The following is a 16,052-nucleotide window of genomic DNA, read 5'->3' on the forward strand; positions in this document are numbered from 1 at the left end:
CACACAGAGACACAGACACACACACACACAGACACACACACACACACACAGAGGAGCACACCCACGGGCACAGCACCCTCACACGGGGATGCACAAAGGTGCCCACACACGTGGGTGCTCTGTGCACAGAGGCACCTGTGCACATGGACACCCCTGTGCAATGGAGCCTGTGCCCACGCACACAGTGCCCACACATACACATACATGTACGCACACGTGCACCAGTGCCCCTGCACATGGAGGCACATGAAAATGGATGCTCTTTCCCATGAATGCCCATGGACACGGATGCCCACACACATGGACATCCCTGCACACGTGTGCTCATGCACAAGGATGCCCACACACAAGGATTCCCGTGCACATGGGTGCCCAGGAACACAAATGCCCGTGCACACAGGTGCCCATGTGCATGGATGCACACACACATGGATGCACATGCACATGGATATCCCTGCACACGGGTGCCCACACATAAGCACACACGTGCACACGGATGCACACGTACATGGACGCACATGCACAGGGATGCACCCCCATACATGCACACGGATGCCCATGTAGGTGGGTGCCCATGCCCGTGGATCCCCTCACACCTGCACACGTATGGATGGCTCTGCACATGCCCACACACACGGATACCCATGTACACGGGTGCCCACGCTCATGGGTGCACACACACACGGAGGTACATGCACACGGGTGCCCACGCTCATGGACGGCCCTGCACATGCCCGCACACGGGTGTCCACGCAGGTGTCCTCCCACACCCCACACTCTGTTCCACCCGGGACTGGCCCCCACTCTGAGCGATGGACACAGTGCCCGGGAGCGCGGGAGCTGCCCGGCCCCTCCGGGTGCTGGGTGCGGTGTGTCCCCGCACAGCTCTCCCTGTCCCGGCCACCGCCGGGGCGGTGACCAGAGAGAGGGGACCTGGGCTTCGGGATCGCTTTGCTGGTCCCACAGCGACAGCTATAGGTGACCATCCGGGATGGAACGGGTCCATCTCCACGTCCAATCGCCCTGCCCGGCTCCGGCATCCCGGGCATCCAGCCCCTGGCCCGGGCAGAGCTGGCAGTGAATCCTCCCTCAGCCCCTCGGTGCCCGGGCAGGAGGGTCCCATGCCCGCCGCTGGCAGAAGCAGAGGATTTGGGAGAGCCCGGGAAAGCCCCTCTCCGTGTCTCTCGCATCCCCGAACGCCGCAGGACCCCGCTGGCCCCGCTGCTTCCCCCAGTCCCGGGGCTGCGGGAGGGGACCCAGCGTGGGGACCCGTGGGTGCCCCTGGCATGGGGGGCTGGGCATGCTCCAAACAGCATCGCCCTGCTCCCCACCCCCCAAAATCACCCATCTCCCCATACCCAGGAGCAGAGGCCACCCTGGGTGGGAACCCTCAGCGACGTGCTGGCTGCAGGGGGGGCTTTGCTGAAGGGCCAGGGGGGCTGTTGAGGTTGTGTCGTGCTCCCCTTTGCCCCCAGTTGTTGAGAAAGGCTCCCACACGCCCCAGAAGAACAGCCAGGAGACGAGGTGGTACCCAAAAACATCACAGTGAACACCACACTCAGCAAGAAACACCGTGGCTGCTCCCGCGGCCGGGAGGGTCCCCCCGGGGACCCCTCCGCGCTCGGCTCCGCCAAATGCCCCAGAAGAAAAATATTCCTCCCCCTGGAGAGGCAAAAAAAATTCCCCCCTCCGAGTCCTGGCCCAGGGCGTGGGTGGGAATCGCCCCTTTGTCACGGCAGGTCCCCCCCGTGTCCCCGCCGCGCCCGCCGCTCCCCGTGCCGGGGGTGGCACTCGAGGGTCTGGGCTGCGGCAGCACCGAGGAAATCCCAGCGGACTCCGGCCGTGCCAGGAAAGCTGGGCTGGTGCCCCGCAGCCCCCTCCTCCCTCCGCTGGTCAGCAAAGTCCCCCCGGGGCGGGGTTAGGACGTGTCCTTCAGCTCGGGGCTGGGCGGCTGCGGAGGGGGCACCTCCGCCGAAGGAGACTGCATCTCCTGGGCGCTGCCTGCGGGAGAGAGGAGGGGACGGAGCCGTGGGATAGAGTCAGAGAACAGAATCACAGAATAGAATCACAGGATCATTGAGGTTGGAAAAGCCCTCCCAGCCCATGGATCCCCCCTGTGCCCGATGCCCACCTCGTCCCCCAGCCCAGAGCACTGAGTGCCACGGCAAAGCCTTCCTGGGACACCTCCAGGGCTGGGGACTCCAAACCTCCCTGGGCAGCCCCTGCCAGTGGCTGACCCCCCTTTCCAGGGAGAAATTCCTGCTGATGTCCCACCTGACCCTTCCCTGGCACAGCCTGAGGCCGTTCCCTCTCCTCCTGTCCCTTGTTCCCTGGGAGCAGAGCCCGACCCCCCCCCGGCTCCCCCCTCCTGTCAGGGGGTTGCAGAGCCAGAAGGTCCCCCCTGAGCCTCCTTTTCTCCAGGCTGAGCCCCCCCAGCTCCCTCAGCTGCTCCTGCTGCTCCAGCCCCTTCCCAGCTCCCTTCCCTTCCCTGGACACGCTCCAGCCCCTCAATGTCCTGAGGAGCCAGAACATGGAATGAGCACGGGAACCCCAGTTCCTGCCCGCCCCATGTCACTCTCCATCCTCCTCCTCCTCCTCCTCCTCCTTGTTGCCTACCTGCACTCAGGGACATCTCAGCCAGTTTGAGGGGCAGGTCAGCGGGGCTGACGCCGGCGGGCGAGCCCAGGATGTCGGGCAGGGCATTGCGCCGGCCCGTCCTGCCCGAGGAGGCGAAGTCCAGCACAGGTTCCACCTCGGTCATGTTAACCCTGCAGAGAGATCACAGAATCACAGAATCACACAATTAACCAGGTTGGAAAAGACCTCTGAGATCATCCAGTCCAACCTGTGACCCAACCCCACCTTGTCACCCAGCCCATGGCACTGATGCCACATCCAGTCTGTCCTTAAACACCTCCAGGGATGGTGACTCCACCCCCTCCCTGGGCAGCCCCTTCCAATGGCTGATCACTCGCTCTGTGAAGAACTTCCCAATGTCCAACCTAAACCTCCCCTGGCACAGCCCAAGACTGTGCCCTCTTGTCCTACTGCTGGTTCCTGGGAGCAGAGCCCGACCCCCCCCCAGCTCCCCCCTCCTGTCAGGGAGTTGCAGAGTCAGGAGGTCTCCCCTGAGCCTCCTCCTCTCCAGGCTGAGCCCCCCCAGCTCCCTCAGCCTCTCCTCACAGCACTTGTGCTCCAGTCCCTTCCCCAGCCTTGTTGCCCTTCTCTGGCCCTGCTCCAGCCCCTCCATGTCCTCCCTTCAGCCCCCTGAACACGGAGAGTGAAAAGTACCTGGCTCTGCCCTGGGCACGATGCTCTGCTGCCCCAGGGAGCAGGGCTGGGCCCCTGCACCCCCTCTGCCCCCACTGTGGGCCCCACAAGGCAAAGGCAGGGGCCACCCTGCCCGCAGGACTCCACATCCCCACCCTGGCACTTTTGGGTGCTCTGGTCTCTGCTGGTCACCCCATCATGGAGGAAGGGGGTCCCTGGGGTCCCCAGCAGCCTTACCGGGCACCCTCCAGCCTGGTCTGGTGCCACGTGTCCCCCGTGCCCAGGGTCCTGCTCCACTCCCTGGCCTAGGGAGGGACCCCACGGGACACAGGGATTGCTCCTGGATGGGTCCCCTCCGGCTCTGACCTGGGGGGGCAGAGCAGGGGGTCAGCAATGGGGCCAAGGAGGGTGAAGGAGGGAGAGGGGAGCAACCTGGGGGTGGGACAGGCTGTGTCCCCACGGGGAGCACCCACAGCACCCAGCACCCTCTGCCCTGGGTGGCTGCACCAGGATGGGCTGTGATGGGCAAGGACTCCTCGTCCCTGGTGGGAAGGTAGGAGGAGAGAAGGATGGATGGAGAGCAGGGATGGAGACATGGAGATGGGACACGGAGGGAGGCTGAGAGGGCACTGCCAGGGGACAAGGACACAGTGTCCCCAGTGCAGTGACCCTACCGTGTCCCTTGGGGAGCAGCCCTCACTGACCCAGGGCAGGCAGCAGCAATTCTGGGGTCCCCTGGGTGGGGGGGGCTCTCCTGGGAAGCCCCTGGCACTGGGCAAATCCCGCTGGTGTGGAGCCACCCTGGTGCCCAGGCTGCTGGGATCACACTGGGGTGTTTGCTCAGCTCTGGGAGACACTTTGGGCTTTTGCTGTGACGGGTGGGGGTGACACAGGGGTGGCACAGGACAGGGGTTCCCTCCACCCTCCCCAGACCCCCTTCACCCACTCCTAGGGCACAGGGACCCCAGACCTTGCCCCCTCCAGGCCGGGTGCTGGTGGCAGTGCTGGCACTGCTGTCCCCACACTAGTGGCGGTGCCAGCTCGTCCTGCTGTGGCTCCATGACCCACCTGTGTCCCGCTGGGAATCCCGGGGAGGACAAGCCCAGGTCCCCTCGGTGTCCTTGGGCTCGGGTGCCGTGGGAGCAGGACAGTGACCCGGCTGTGTGAGGGGAGAAATAAACCATGAACCCAGCAGGTAATGAAATGATTAATCACTGGGAGGTGATTGATGCCAGGGCAGCTGTGTCACGGGGGTGGGACCCTGCTTGGGGGGGACACCGGGGCACAGAGAGGGGCTGGGGGTGACAGGGCAGGGCTGGTGGCCCTGGGAGAGGTGGCAAAGGCGGGATGTTCCCTGTACACCTGCACCACCCACAGCACTCTGGAGCCACACATGTGTGCGTTGGCACATGTGTGTGCATTGGCACATGTGTGTGTTTGCGTGTACCACCCTGGCCTGGCTGCTGTGTGTGACTGTCCATGTGTGTGCAGCTGGAGATCAGCCCCAGGCTGTGCATGGGGAGGCCCTCGGCACATGCATGTGCACGTGTGGTGTCCCATGGCACATGTATGTGCACGTGTGATGTCCCATGGCACATGTATGTGCACGTGTGGTGTCCCATGGCACATGTGTGTGGGTGCTGGGCACCCTCTGGCACGTGTGTGTGCATGTGTGCTGCACTGTAATACACGTATGAGACATGAGTGTGCGCTCATGGTGTCCCCTGGCACACGTATGTGCATGTGTGGTGTACTATCACACATGTATGAGACACGAGTGTGCATTCATGGTGTCCTCTGGCACATGGATGCGCATGTGAGGCACCTCCTGGCACACACATGGCATGTGGGGTGTCCCATAGCACATGTATGTGCACGCTTGGCAAAACTGGCACCTGTATGTGCATGTGTGGTGCCCTGTAGCACACGTATGTACATGTGTGGTGCATTGTAACACATGTATGTGCCTGCTTGGCACCCCCGAGACATGAGTGTGCTTGCATGGTGTCCCCTGGCACACGTATGTGCATGTGTGGTGCACTGTAACACATGTATGAGACATGAATGTGCGTGCATGGTGTCCCCTGGCACATGCATGTGCATGTGTTGTGTCCCCTAGCACACATATGTGCACACTTGGCACTCCCTGGAACACATGTGTGGTGTCCCTTGGCACACGTATGTACATGTGTGGTGCATTGTAACACATGTGTGTGATTGCTCAGCATCCTCTGGCACACACGTGTGCACGTGTGTGAATGCATGACACCACCTGACACATCACTGTGCTTGTGTGGCAGCCTCTGGCACATGTGCAGGCATGTAGCACACGTATGTGCGTGCTTGGCACCCTCTGGCACACATGTGTGTGCTCATGTGGTGTCCCATGGCACATATATGTACATGTGGGGTGTGTTGTAGCACACATGTGTGATTGGTTGGCACCCTCTGGCACACATGTCTGTGCTTGTGTGGTGTCCCATGGCACATGTATGTATGTGTGGTGCATTGTAGCACACACGTGTGATTGCTGCCCAGGGCAGTGCTGGACTCCCCAACCCCAGAGGGATTTAACACACGTGTGGATGTGGCACTCAGGGACAGGGGGCAGGGGTGGCCTTGGCAGCGCTGGGACTCGCTGATCCTGGAGGGCTTTTCCAGCCTAAAGGCTTCCCTGATTCCTTCTTCACACACACACAGAAAGCCAAGCGTGCAGGCACACAGGGACACGCCTGGATACACACACACATGTGTGCACACACACACATGTACACACACACACACACACACATGTACACACACACACACACACGACTCTTTGCACTCCCCAGTGAGGCAGGAGCCCCTCAGGCTGGATCAAAGCTCCTTCCCGGCAGTCCCAGCGGCTCCAGTGCTGGAAAATCAGGAATAATGAGCCTCCAGGACCAGGCTGGATCCCGGCCGTGTCCTTCCCGCTCGCAGGGGTGCTGGGGGTGGGTGACATCTGCACCTCACCCTGCCCGGAAAAGCTGCACAGAGGATCAGGACCCTCCTGCTGGGAGCCCCGAGGGGACTGTCCCAGGGCTGGGGGATCCTGAGCACTCCTGGGATGCAGCATCACTGTCCCAGGGAGCCCCTCAGGCTGTCCCACCTCCCTGGGCTCCCTGGGGACAGGTTCCAAGTGCCAACACCTCCCCTGTGCTGGGCACTAACACGTCCTCCCGGTGCCACAGGCAAACCCAAGTCAACCTGGTCCCACAGGGAAATCCAACCCTACCTGGTCCCACAGGGAAATCCAACCTCACCCTGATCCCACAGGCAAATCCAACCTTACCCTGGTCCCACAGGCAAATCCAACCCTACCTGGGCAAACAGTGCTGGACAAACCCAGTGAACCCCTCCAAGCACGAGCAGTTTCTGGGGCCTTAACGTGGTCTCAGCCTGAAAAAGCTCCTGGAGTCACATGGAAGGTCTTTGGGGCCGCTGGCTCCTGCTCTAATGCCCCTAATGGGATGTAGGAGGGAAGGGCAGAAATAACCCTTAATCCCTCCCAGAGATGGGCTGTGGTGGAAGGTGCTGGGAGAGGTGGAGGGAGGACATGGCATGTAGGGATGTGTGTTCCCTGGTCAAATTCCTTAGGAATATCAAAGCCCTGGAGGAAGGAAGGAGGATGCTGAAAGGGCAGAGAAAGGTGTGAACCACCCTGGGGACGGAGAAGCCAAAGGGACCAAGGGTTCAGTTTGGGGTCAGACTCCTCCATGGGCACATCCATGATCAAGGCAGGGATTGTCCCCTGTGCCACAGCGACTCGGGGTGCTGGGGGTGGCAGGGGGCAGAACACACTCACCCCAAACACCATCTGCCAGAGCCAGAACCTGGAGCCTGGGGACAGTGGGGCACCCACCACGGCCACACCCCAGCTTTGCCAAACACATTCCCTCCCCCAGGGCACACAAAGCAGGAGGGCTCCGAGGGGTTTAGGACCTGGGTGATGTTACAGTGATGTTAAGGATTCATTTAACCATAAGGATTTGCTTCTTCAGCTTCTGAGTGGTGGATGGGTCATGAGCTCATCTTGGAGGTGGGATTGGGTCATTTAATGCTCTTGGCTCTCTCTATATGGAGGGTTCCTCCTGCTTGTTTCATTCAAAGTGTTACAGAATCTGTGCTGGGAAAAACTGCAGCACAGCACGAGGCCTCCCGAAATGCTGGGGTTATTAAGAGATGATGAACATGACAAAAAATGGGAAAGATTTCCCAGGGTGTAAATGTAACATCGAGTTAAACGAGTGTTGCAAGCCAGGAAGGAAAGAGCTGCCCCAGATCAGAAGGGAATGAGAGCAGCATCCAGGAAAATGAGCCAGGAGTCCACATGGAAGGGAAATCCAGCGGGGCTGGGATAACCAGAGACCGACAGCCAGCAGACAGCCCGAGCAGCCCCCGGAGCCTGGAACAGCAGATGGCAACAATTAGGCACAGGATAAAATCCGGAGAGCCCAGAGCTCTCCCCTGGAGGAGGCAGGGTTGGTACTGGTGGGTCCCTGTCCAGGCAGGCAGCAGAGCTCCTGTGCCCGAGCCCAGGGGATGCTCAGCAGCTGCCCAGGAACAGCTCCAGGATCTCAGGGAGAGGGAAGGATGGGTTTAGGAGGGGTAGGTCCTGTCTGACCAACCTGGTCTCCTTTTCTGACCAGGTGACCCCCCTGGTGGGTGAGGGGAAGGTGTGGATGTGTCTGCCTGGACTTCAGCAAAGCCTTGGACACCATCTCCCATGGCACACTCCTGGAAAAGGCTTGGCCAGGGGCACCCTGTGCTGGGTTAGGGACTGGCTGGAGGGCCAGAGAGTGGTGGGGATGGAGCTGCATCCAGTTGGGATCCATCACCAGTGGTGTCCCCAGGGATCAGTGCTGGGCCCAGTCCTGTTTAATATCTTTACTGATGATTTAGATGAGGGGATTGAGTCCATCATCAGCAAATGTGCAGCTGACACCAGGCTGGGGGTGTGTTGATGTGCTGGAAGGCAGGAGGGCTCTGCAGAGGGACCTGGCCAGGCTGGATCCATGGGCTGATTCCAAGGGGATGAGGTTCAAGCAGGCCAAGGGCCGGGTCCTGCCCTTTGGCCACAACAACCCCCAGCAGCTCCAGGCTGGGCCAGAGGGGCTGGAGAGCAGCCAGGCAGGAAGGGAGCTGGGAGTGGGGATGGACAGGGAGCTGAACAGGAGCCAGAGTGTGCCCAGGGGGGCAAGAGGGCCAATGGATCCTGGCCTGGCTCAGGAACAGGGTGGCAGCAGGAGCAGGGAAGGGATTGTTGGCCTGGACTCAGCACTGGTGAGGCCACCCCTGGAGTGCTGTGTCCAGCTCTGGGCCCTCAGCTCAGGAAGGACATGGAGGGGCTGGAGCAGGGCCAGAGAAGAGCAACAAGGCTGGGGAAGGGAGTGGAGCACAAGTGCTGGGAGGAGAGGCTGAGGGAGCTGGGGGGGCTCAGCCTGGAGAGGAGGAGGCTCAGGGGAGACCTCCTCACTCTGCAACTCCCTGACAGGAGGGGGGAGCTGGGGGGGGGTCGGGCTCTGCTCCCAGGAACCAGCAGTAGGACAAGAGGGCACAGTCTTGGGCTGTGCCAGGGGAGGTTTAGGTTGGATATTGGGAAGAAATTCTTTCCAGAGAGGCTGATCAGCCATTGGAATGGGCTGCCCAGGGAGGGGGTGGATTCTCCATCCCTGGAGGTGTTTAAGGACAGACTGGATGTGGCATCAGTGCCATGGGCTGGGAACCACGGCGGGGTTGGATCAAGGGTTGGACTTGATCTTGGAGGTCTTTTCCAACCTGTCTGATTCTGTGATTCTGTGGCAAAAAATATTGTCCCAAACTCATCATTTCCTGGGAAGGGAGCAAAAGGCCCCAGAGATGTTGGCTGATGTGGGAATATTTCAGGTGGATGTGAAGAATGACACAGAAAACAGGTTTTGCTTCACACGGGGAATTCTCAGCCCGAGTGCCTGGAGATGATGATCCCTCCTGACAGTGGGAGTGGGTGGGATGGAGCTTCCATTCCCATCCCAGTGGGGAATGCTGGCACCCCATTGCCTGCCCTTGGCAGCAAAACATCTCCGCCCATGGGCTGGCACTTTTGTCCCGGAATCCCCAGGTTTCCAGGGGGCTGGGCAGGAGCCTGGGCCAGTTCAGGTCCTGCTGGACACCTTTGGAGTGATGTTGGCTGTGAAGTTATGCAGGGAGGGATCAAAGAGAAGCCACATCTGGATGCTCAGAGCACCATTGAATCACACACTGGTTTCTCCCCAATTTTTCCCTGACTCCTTCTCACCCTGTGGCCTTCCTTCCCAAAGCTTTGAGGAATCATTCCAGCAGGATTTCTAAGTGGAGGTTGTACTGGTAGCTTCCCAAAGCCTGAGAACCTGCAGGGCATCCAAACCTGCAGGGTTTGGCCCCTCTGTGTGATTCCCAGCAAACCCCATGTCCAAAAGGCTCCTTGCACGTGGGCTCCCCCTTCCTCCCCTCTCGTGGAGCAGAGGATCCTCCTCATTAGGATAATGCACTTACACAGTAATTCCCATTACCCTCTAAGCCCCTTCCCGTGGTGTCCTGCCCTGAGCTTTGACCTTCCTCCTTGCTTTTGCTCTGTCACACACACCCTGGCAGCCAGAGCAGCTTTCCCTCTTCTCCACCATTCCTGCTCCTGCCTGGATGGACTCATCCATCTGTTTGGGCTGTGTTGAAGTGTCCCTTCCCTCCACCCTCCTCACATCCCCCTTCTCCCTCTCCCTGCTCCCTCCCTGCTCCCCATGGCTGCCCTGCAGATGTGCAGGACCAGCTCTGGGCTCAGTCCCATCCCTGCTCATCCCCCAACCCTCAATCATTCTGCCTAAACCTCTCCCTGGCTTCCAGGATGCTTTTAATGATCAGCCTTCCTTGCCTTTATTCACCCTCTGTTCCCTTTTTACACCTTGGGACTGACTGCCCAGACAAGCTGTGGCTGCCCCATCCCTGGAAGTGTCCAAGGCCAGGTTGGACAGGGCTTGGAGCAACCTGGGCTAGTGGAAGGTGTCCCTGCCCACGGAATGAGATGAGCTTTAAGGTCTCTTCCAGCCCAAACCAGTCTGGCATTCCATGACTTCTTTTTTTTTTTAGAATTTTTTCTACAGCTGTAGGACTTCAGAACTTTTTTGTCACACTTAAACCTGTCCTAGGTAAGGCCAACCAAGATGGAACATAAACCCTTCCCTGGATGGGCTCATCTGGGCTTGTTGGATACTGGTACAGAAATTCTTGTTCAAAGCCAGGAGTGAGAAGGAAGGACTCCAAAATGGGGCACTGATAATCTTCATTCCCTGTAATTCCTGGATGCCCACAGGGAGATGAGCACAGGAGGTGGGTTTTGCTGTGACATCCATAGGCTGGAGCCTCTGGATGTGTTCTTGCTCCACCAGACAAGGGGATGATGGCAGAGCTCAGCTGTGTTTAACACTCCCACGAAAACCAGGAAAAAACCCTAAAATGCAACCTGAGTCTCTCCAGACAGGATTTCAGGCTGTTTGTATAAATTGTCCCCTCTGTTTATAATGCTGGAAACACAAACCAGAGCAAGTCCTGCTCCAAGCTGAGAGTGAATCCACCTCACTGACATCCCAACCCAGAGTTTTCCTCCAGGACAAACCCAAAGGCTTCCAACCCAAATGCCCCTAGACCTCGAGGTGCTCATCCCATACCAGGGCTTGGCTTCCCCAAAAGGTGGTGACCACAGATAAAATCCCCTTTTGATCCTGCAGGCCTGGATTGGGCAGGAAAAAGCTCTCTGGAGGACTCAGTTTAATCCCAGCCCAGCCCTGCTGATCTCAGCACCTCCCACGAGTCCACGCACGGATAAAATTGAGGCACCTTTTCCCATGGGAGCAGCTCACGGGGCATCCTGGAAAGATGCCGAAGGCACCAGGGAAACACAAATGAGTGATTCCCTCTGGACCACTCGGATTTCATCCCTGGACAAGCCTGAGTTGGTCTAATTAAAGAGCAGAGCACCAGAAGCTCGGCAGGCAGAGGCACGAGGACGTGGGCTGACGGTGGAGCAGCACTGCCAGGCTTCATCCTGCATCCCAAATATCCAGCACTGGAGAGGGGATGGATAACCTGGATAACCTCAGCTGTACCAGCCCCCTCACTCAGAGAGGGAATGGCAAAATCCCAGCTCCTCTTCTGCTCCCTCCTGGGGCTCCCAGCCCAGCTGACATCGCTGCTTCCCTTCCCTCCTGCTCTCCCCTGAGCTCCCAGTTCCCCCCCGGGGAATGTTTCCATCACTTTGGGCTAAAAACAAGCACTTCTGGCTTTTACCACCACGTGGAGCAGGGCTCCTGCTCCCCAGGGGCGGGAGGGGGGAGGTCCCCGTGCAGGGCTGCAGGGAGGGCTCTGGGAATGCTGCCGCCAGGGATGGAGCTGCCTGGCAATAGGATATCCCTGAGGAAAGATCCATCAGCTCCCTCCCCAGGCTCTGACACTCGGGCTGGGCAAAGCACGGGAGTGGGAGCAGCTCTGGGACAGCAGGAAGGTCCCCTCTCTGTGGCACAGCCCTCCCTGCTCAGTGGCACCGGCGAAACGAAGAACTCCCAAAAATCACTGGTGATATTCCAGCTGTGGATGTTTTCTGTGGGAACAGGGCAAATCCCGAGGGCTGACAGTGCTGGTAGCTCCAGGAGAGGGAACAGCTCCATGAGCCAGCTCAGCACCAGCAGTGAGAGACCCTCAGCCCACATGGTTTGGGTGGGGATGGGGATTGTTCCTTAAAGAGAATTCCCCTGAGCCCACCCCTGATCCCCCAGGCTGGGGATCCCAGAGCTCCCAGGGGGGAGATGCTGTCCTGCATCCCAGGGAGGGATGGAGACATCCCAGGGAGGGATCCCACAACACCCCAGGTAGGGAAGGAGGATTTCCAGCAAGGGATCCCAGCACATCCCAGGGAAGGGTGCAGGGAGGGGTTCCACCAAACCCCAGGGAAGGATGCAGGGAGGGAGGGAGGGAGGAATCTCACTGAACACCAGGAAGGGATGGGAGCTTACCAAGGAGGGATGCAGGGAGAAATCCTGCCACATCCCAGGGAAGAGTGCAGGCAGGGATCCCACCACATCCCAGGGAGTGATGGACGCTGCTCCAGCCACTCCCAGACCAGCCAGGTGTTTGCCAGCCTGTGGGCTGTGACCTCTTCCAGGGCTGGGGAGCAGCCCCACCTCCACCCCCGTCACTTACTCACCTTTAATTAACTGATTAAAGGTAACCTGGTGTGGTGGGAGGAGAGCAGGCATTTCCCTGGGGAATTTGGGGTGCTGGGTGAGCCCCTCTCCCCCACACTCCTCAGTCCCTTCCACTGCATTTGGATCCTGAGTCCAAGGGGGAAACTCAGCCCCTTTGACATGAGGGGGATGGAAACCCCTCCCCAGCCCCTTGGAGAGGGCTCTGAACCAGCCCTGCTCTTGGAGCGAGGGAGGTAAACAGGAGGTGATCCAAAGGGAGGAAATTGGGATGGTGGAGCCCTGGATAATGATCTCCCACTCTAACCTTCACTTAACTGCTCCAACGCTCCACAAGCTGGAATTTTGCATAACGAACATGTTACCCACCCCTCCATCCCTTTAATTCTTCAGCAGTTTCAGGCTCCCCCCTCCCCAAACGGCTTTTCATCCCCTGCTCCAGCCTGAGTATCCCTGGTGGGAGCTGAGGGACCCAATCAGAGCTTCTGGGACAGGGACAGGAACATCCTCGAGTCTGCCAAGCATGGGGGTGGCACAGGGATTCGTGCCAAGGGAAACCCGAGGAGCTGTAAGGATGCTGTGGGCTGTGGGCTGCTGGGGGGGCACAGGGGGCCAGCTGGGTGCCTGCAAGCACATCCTGGGCTGGGTGCCACCCAGGGCTTCGTGGTAGAGTCTCCAGGAATTTCTGGAATGCAGCGGGACAGCCTCGGGCTCAGCCAGGCACTGCAGGAGCCTCGTCTCCCAGCACCAGGTCCCTCTTCTCCACCTGCCACTGGTGGCACCTGGAGAGGGCCACGGTCCAGCTGGGAACGGCTGAGAGGGCAGCAGGGGGTCCTGAGGAAGCAGCACTGAATTTGGAGGAGGCAGGATATGTGCAGGCACCCAGATAATTCATTCATTTTGGGGAGCAGAGCCAGCTGAAGGCTTTCCAGGCCATCATCAGCAGCTGGTACCTCCGGCTCCCCGGGGAGCGCCAGGCATGTGCTTCCCCCAGGCCCCTGGATGCCGGCAGATCATCTCCTTCCCACTGCAACTCATCCCAGGAAGGGGGTGGGAAACTTCCAGGACACCCTGCTCTCCAGGCAGCAGCCACTCACAAGGGGTGGAGAGGCCCTGCATGGAGGCAATCCAGCTGTTTTCCTCCATCCCTGCGCAGATCCCGGGAGCATCATCGGGATTCTCCAGCGTGGTGGCTGTCGCAGCACTTTCCCCACCACCCAGTGACACCCACTCAGCTCCCAGGGAGCTGCCAGGGAAGGGACCAAAAGTCAAGGAGGGAAGAAATGCATGCAGACACCCTGGAATCTGTGCAGGCACCCTGGGATCAGAGGCATGGCTGGAAATGCCCATCCCTGAGGGAGCAGAGCCGGATCCAACCCCCTCGGGCTGAGCCAGGGGCCAGAACCACCTGCCCGAGGAGCCAAGGGCAGGGCAGGGCAGTGTCCCCATCCTGTCCATGGTGCCGTGTCCCCCCTGGGCCCTGGAGCACCCTGTCCTGTGGGGGAGCACAGGCCAGGGCAGGAAAGGGGGACAGAGCTTCTCTGGCTGACCCAGGAGATGAACCCCAAGGTTTTGCCCCAAAAGTGGCTGTGACCAAACCCCAACAACCTTCCCCCCGAGCACCCCCAGCTCCAGCTGCCTCCCCCTCTGCCTCCCAGCATCCCAGTCTGGGGAGAAATGTTCTGACTCCCCCAGTCTCAAAAAGTGTGAACCTGGCTCAGCTGTCGTGATTTCACCTCCAAAACCTTCTTTTTTTTGGGTGGGGGGGGGGAGATGGTGCTGAGGGGATAAAGGGTGGAGACAGGGAGACAATGTCCATTCCACCCCCACCCCCCATTACATCTCCCACCTCCCCCGCCTGGCCGTGCCCACAGGGACATCCCAGGAGGAGCCCCCTGTGACAGCAAGGCCTGAGGTGTCCCGTGGTGGACACCCCAAGGTCACGGGCTGGGAGCATTCGGGGTGAGCCCAGCACATCCTGCCTCTGCCACCTCCCCGGTGGCACTGCCGCGCAGCCAGGGGACGGGAGCCAGCTCCGGGGACCAAAGGGACCCGGTCCAAGCATCTGCAGGGGCAACCTGCCAAAATGATGCCCTGAAGGTGGGGAGGAGGAGTTGTCCCCGGGGGAAGCCCTTTCCTGCCGACAGGATGCCGCCCCGGGAGGAAGCACCAGACGAGCGTGTCCCCGGCACCGAGCGGGTCTCAGCTGTCACTGCACGGGGACCCCCCGGCTCCCCGGGCCCCGAATCATCCGGGAAGCTCTGATCTGGGAAGCTGGAGGCTGGAGCTGGAGCTGGAGGAGGAGGGGAATTGTGGTGGTCCCTGAGATGAGGACAGGGCAGGGTGAAAGGTGGAGTGGGCAGTGGTGACCCCCAGACCTGCCAGGGAGGAGAGGGCAGGGGGTGGGTGCCAGGGAGGGACAGAGGTGCCACCACGGGGGTTGATCTGAAGTGCCCACCCTGAGACAGATGTGCCTTGCTCGGTGCCTGACCACTGCTCCCCCAAATCCTCCCCGGAGCCCCCCGCTCCCGGTGGGATGGGCAAACCTCCCAAGCCCTCGAGAGACACTCCCTGCCCTGCTCAGCACCGCAGCTGCCACAGACCTTCATCCCCCCCAAACCCCCTGCCCCCCGAGGTGGTGGGTGTCCATCCCCTGCCCCTCCCGCCTCTCCACCGGGGAGGTGTCCAAGGGGGACACTCCTTTCCCGGGATGGGCTCCCAATCCCCAGGGAGGCTCCTGTTCCCCGGCCCCCAGGAGCACAGGGCAGCCCCGCCGTGGCCCAGGGCCTCGGTGCCACCGCGGCACCGTCAGCGCTCACCTGGTGGCACCGGCGGCACCGGCGCGGGTGTTGGTGTCGGTACCGAGGATGGGGTCGGGGTCGGGGCCGGTGCTGATCCCGGGGCCGCTGTTGGTGCCGATTCTGGTGCCGATGCTGATGCCGGTGTTGGTGGGGGTGCCCGTGTCGATGCTGATGCCGGTGGTGGTGTCGGTGTCGATCCCGATGCTGATGCCGGTGGTGATGTCGGTTGTGGTGTCCCGGTGGTGATGCCGGCGGTGATGTCGGCTGTGGTGTCCCGATGCTGATGCCGGTGGTGATGTCGGCTGTGGTGTCCCGATGCTGATGCCGGTGGTGATGTCGGCTGTGGTGTCCCGGCGGTGCTGCCGGTGCCGGTCGCAGTCGGGCGGCCCGGGGAAGGTAGGCAGGAAGGCAGGAAGGATGCTCGGCGCTCGGCAGGAGCCGCGGGGAATCCTCGGGCTCCAGGCGGCCCTGGGGCACCCGGGGCCGAGCCGCCGCCGCCGCCGCCGCCTCCCGCCCCGCGCCGCCGCTCCCGCCCGGCCCGGCCCCCGCTCGGCGCGGGGGGGACCCTCCGTCGGCCCCGCCCGCCGCCCCCCCGCGCTCCTCCCGCCGCCGGGGCCGCCCCCAAACCCCCCCCGGGCTGCTGTGTCCCCGTGTCCCCCCGCGCCGAGACATGGGGGGAGGCGGCTGTGACGCCCATCTCCCCCCGGGGCTCCCCGTGACTCTGCCCCGGTGGGTCCCCCAGCCCGGACGG

General features: G+C 61.0%; 1 protein-coding gene across 1 annotated transcript; it reads right to left on the reverse strand.

Annotated features, from left to right (window-relative positions):
- Positions 1 to 1,528: 1,528 nt before the first annotated feature.
- Positions 1,529 to 15,802, reverse strand: LOC135402383 (cAMP-dependent protein kinase inhibitor beta-like). Its single transcript, XM_064635494.1, has 5 exons — positions 15,320 to 15,802; positions 4,339 to 4,429; positions 3,508 to 3,636; positions 2,617 to 2,768; positions 1,529 to 2,001 (listed from the first exon to the last, which is right to left on the reverse strand). The coding sequence occupies exons 4-5, from the start codon at positions 2,759 to 2,761 to the stop codon at positions 1,919 to 1,921; spliced, it is 228 nt and encodes a 75-aa protein (XP_064491564.1). The 5' UTR covers positions 2,762 to 2,768; positions 3,508 to 3,636; positions 4,339 to 4,429; positions 15,320 to 15,802; the 3' UTR covers positions 1,529 to 1,918.
- Positions 15,803 to 16,052: the final 250 nt, after the last annotated feature.

This window comes from Pseudopipra pipra, chromosome 24 (assembly GCF_036250125.1).
Source record: "Pseudopipra pipra isolate bDixPip1 chromosome 24, bDixPip1.hap1, whole genome shotgun sequence".
NCBI classification, from domain to species: Eukaryota; Metazoa; Chordata; class Aves; order Passeriformes; family Pipridae; genus Pseudopipra; species Pseudopipra pipra.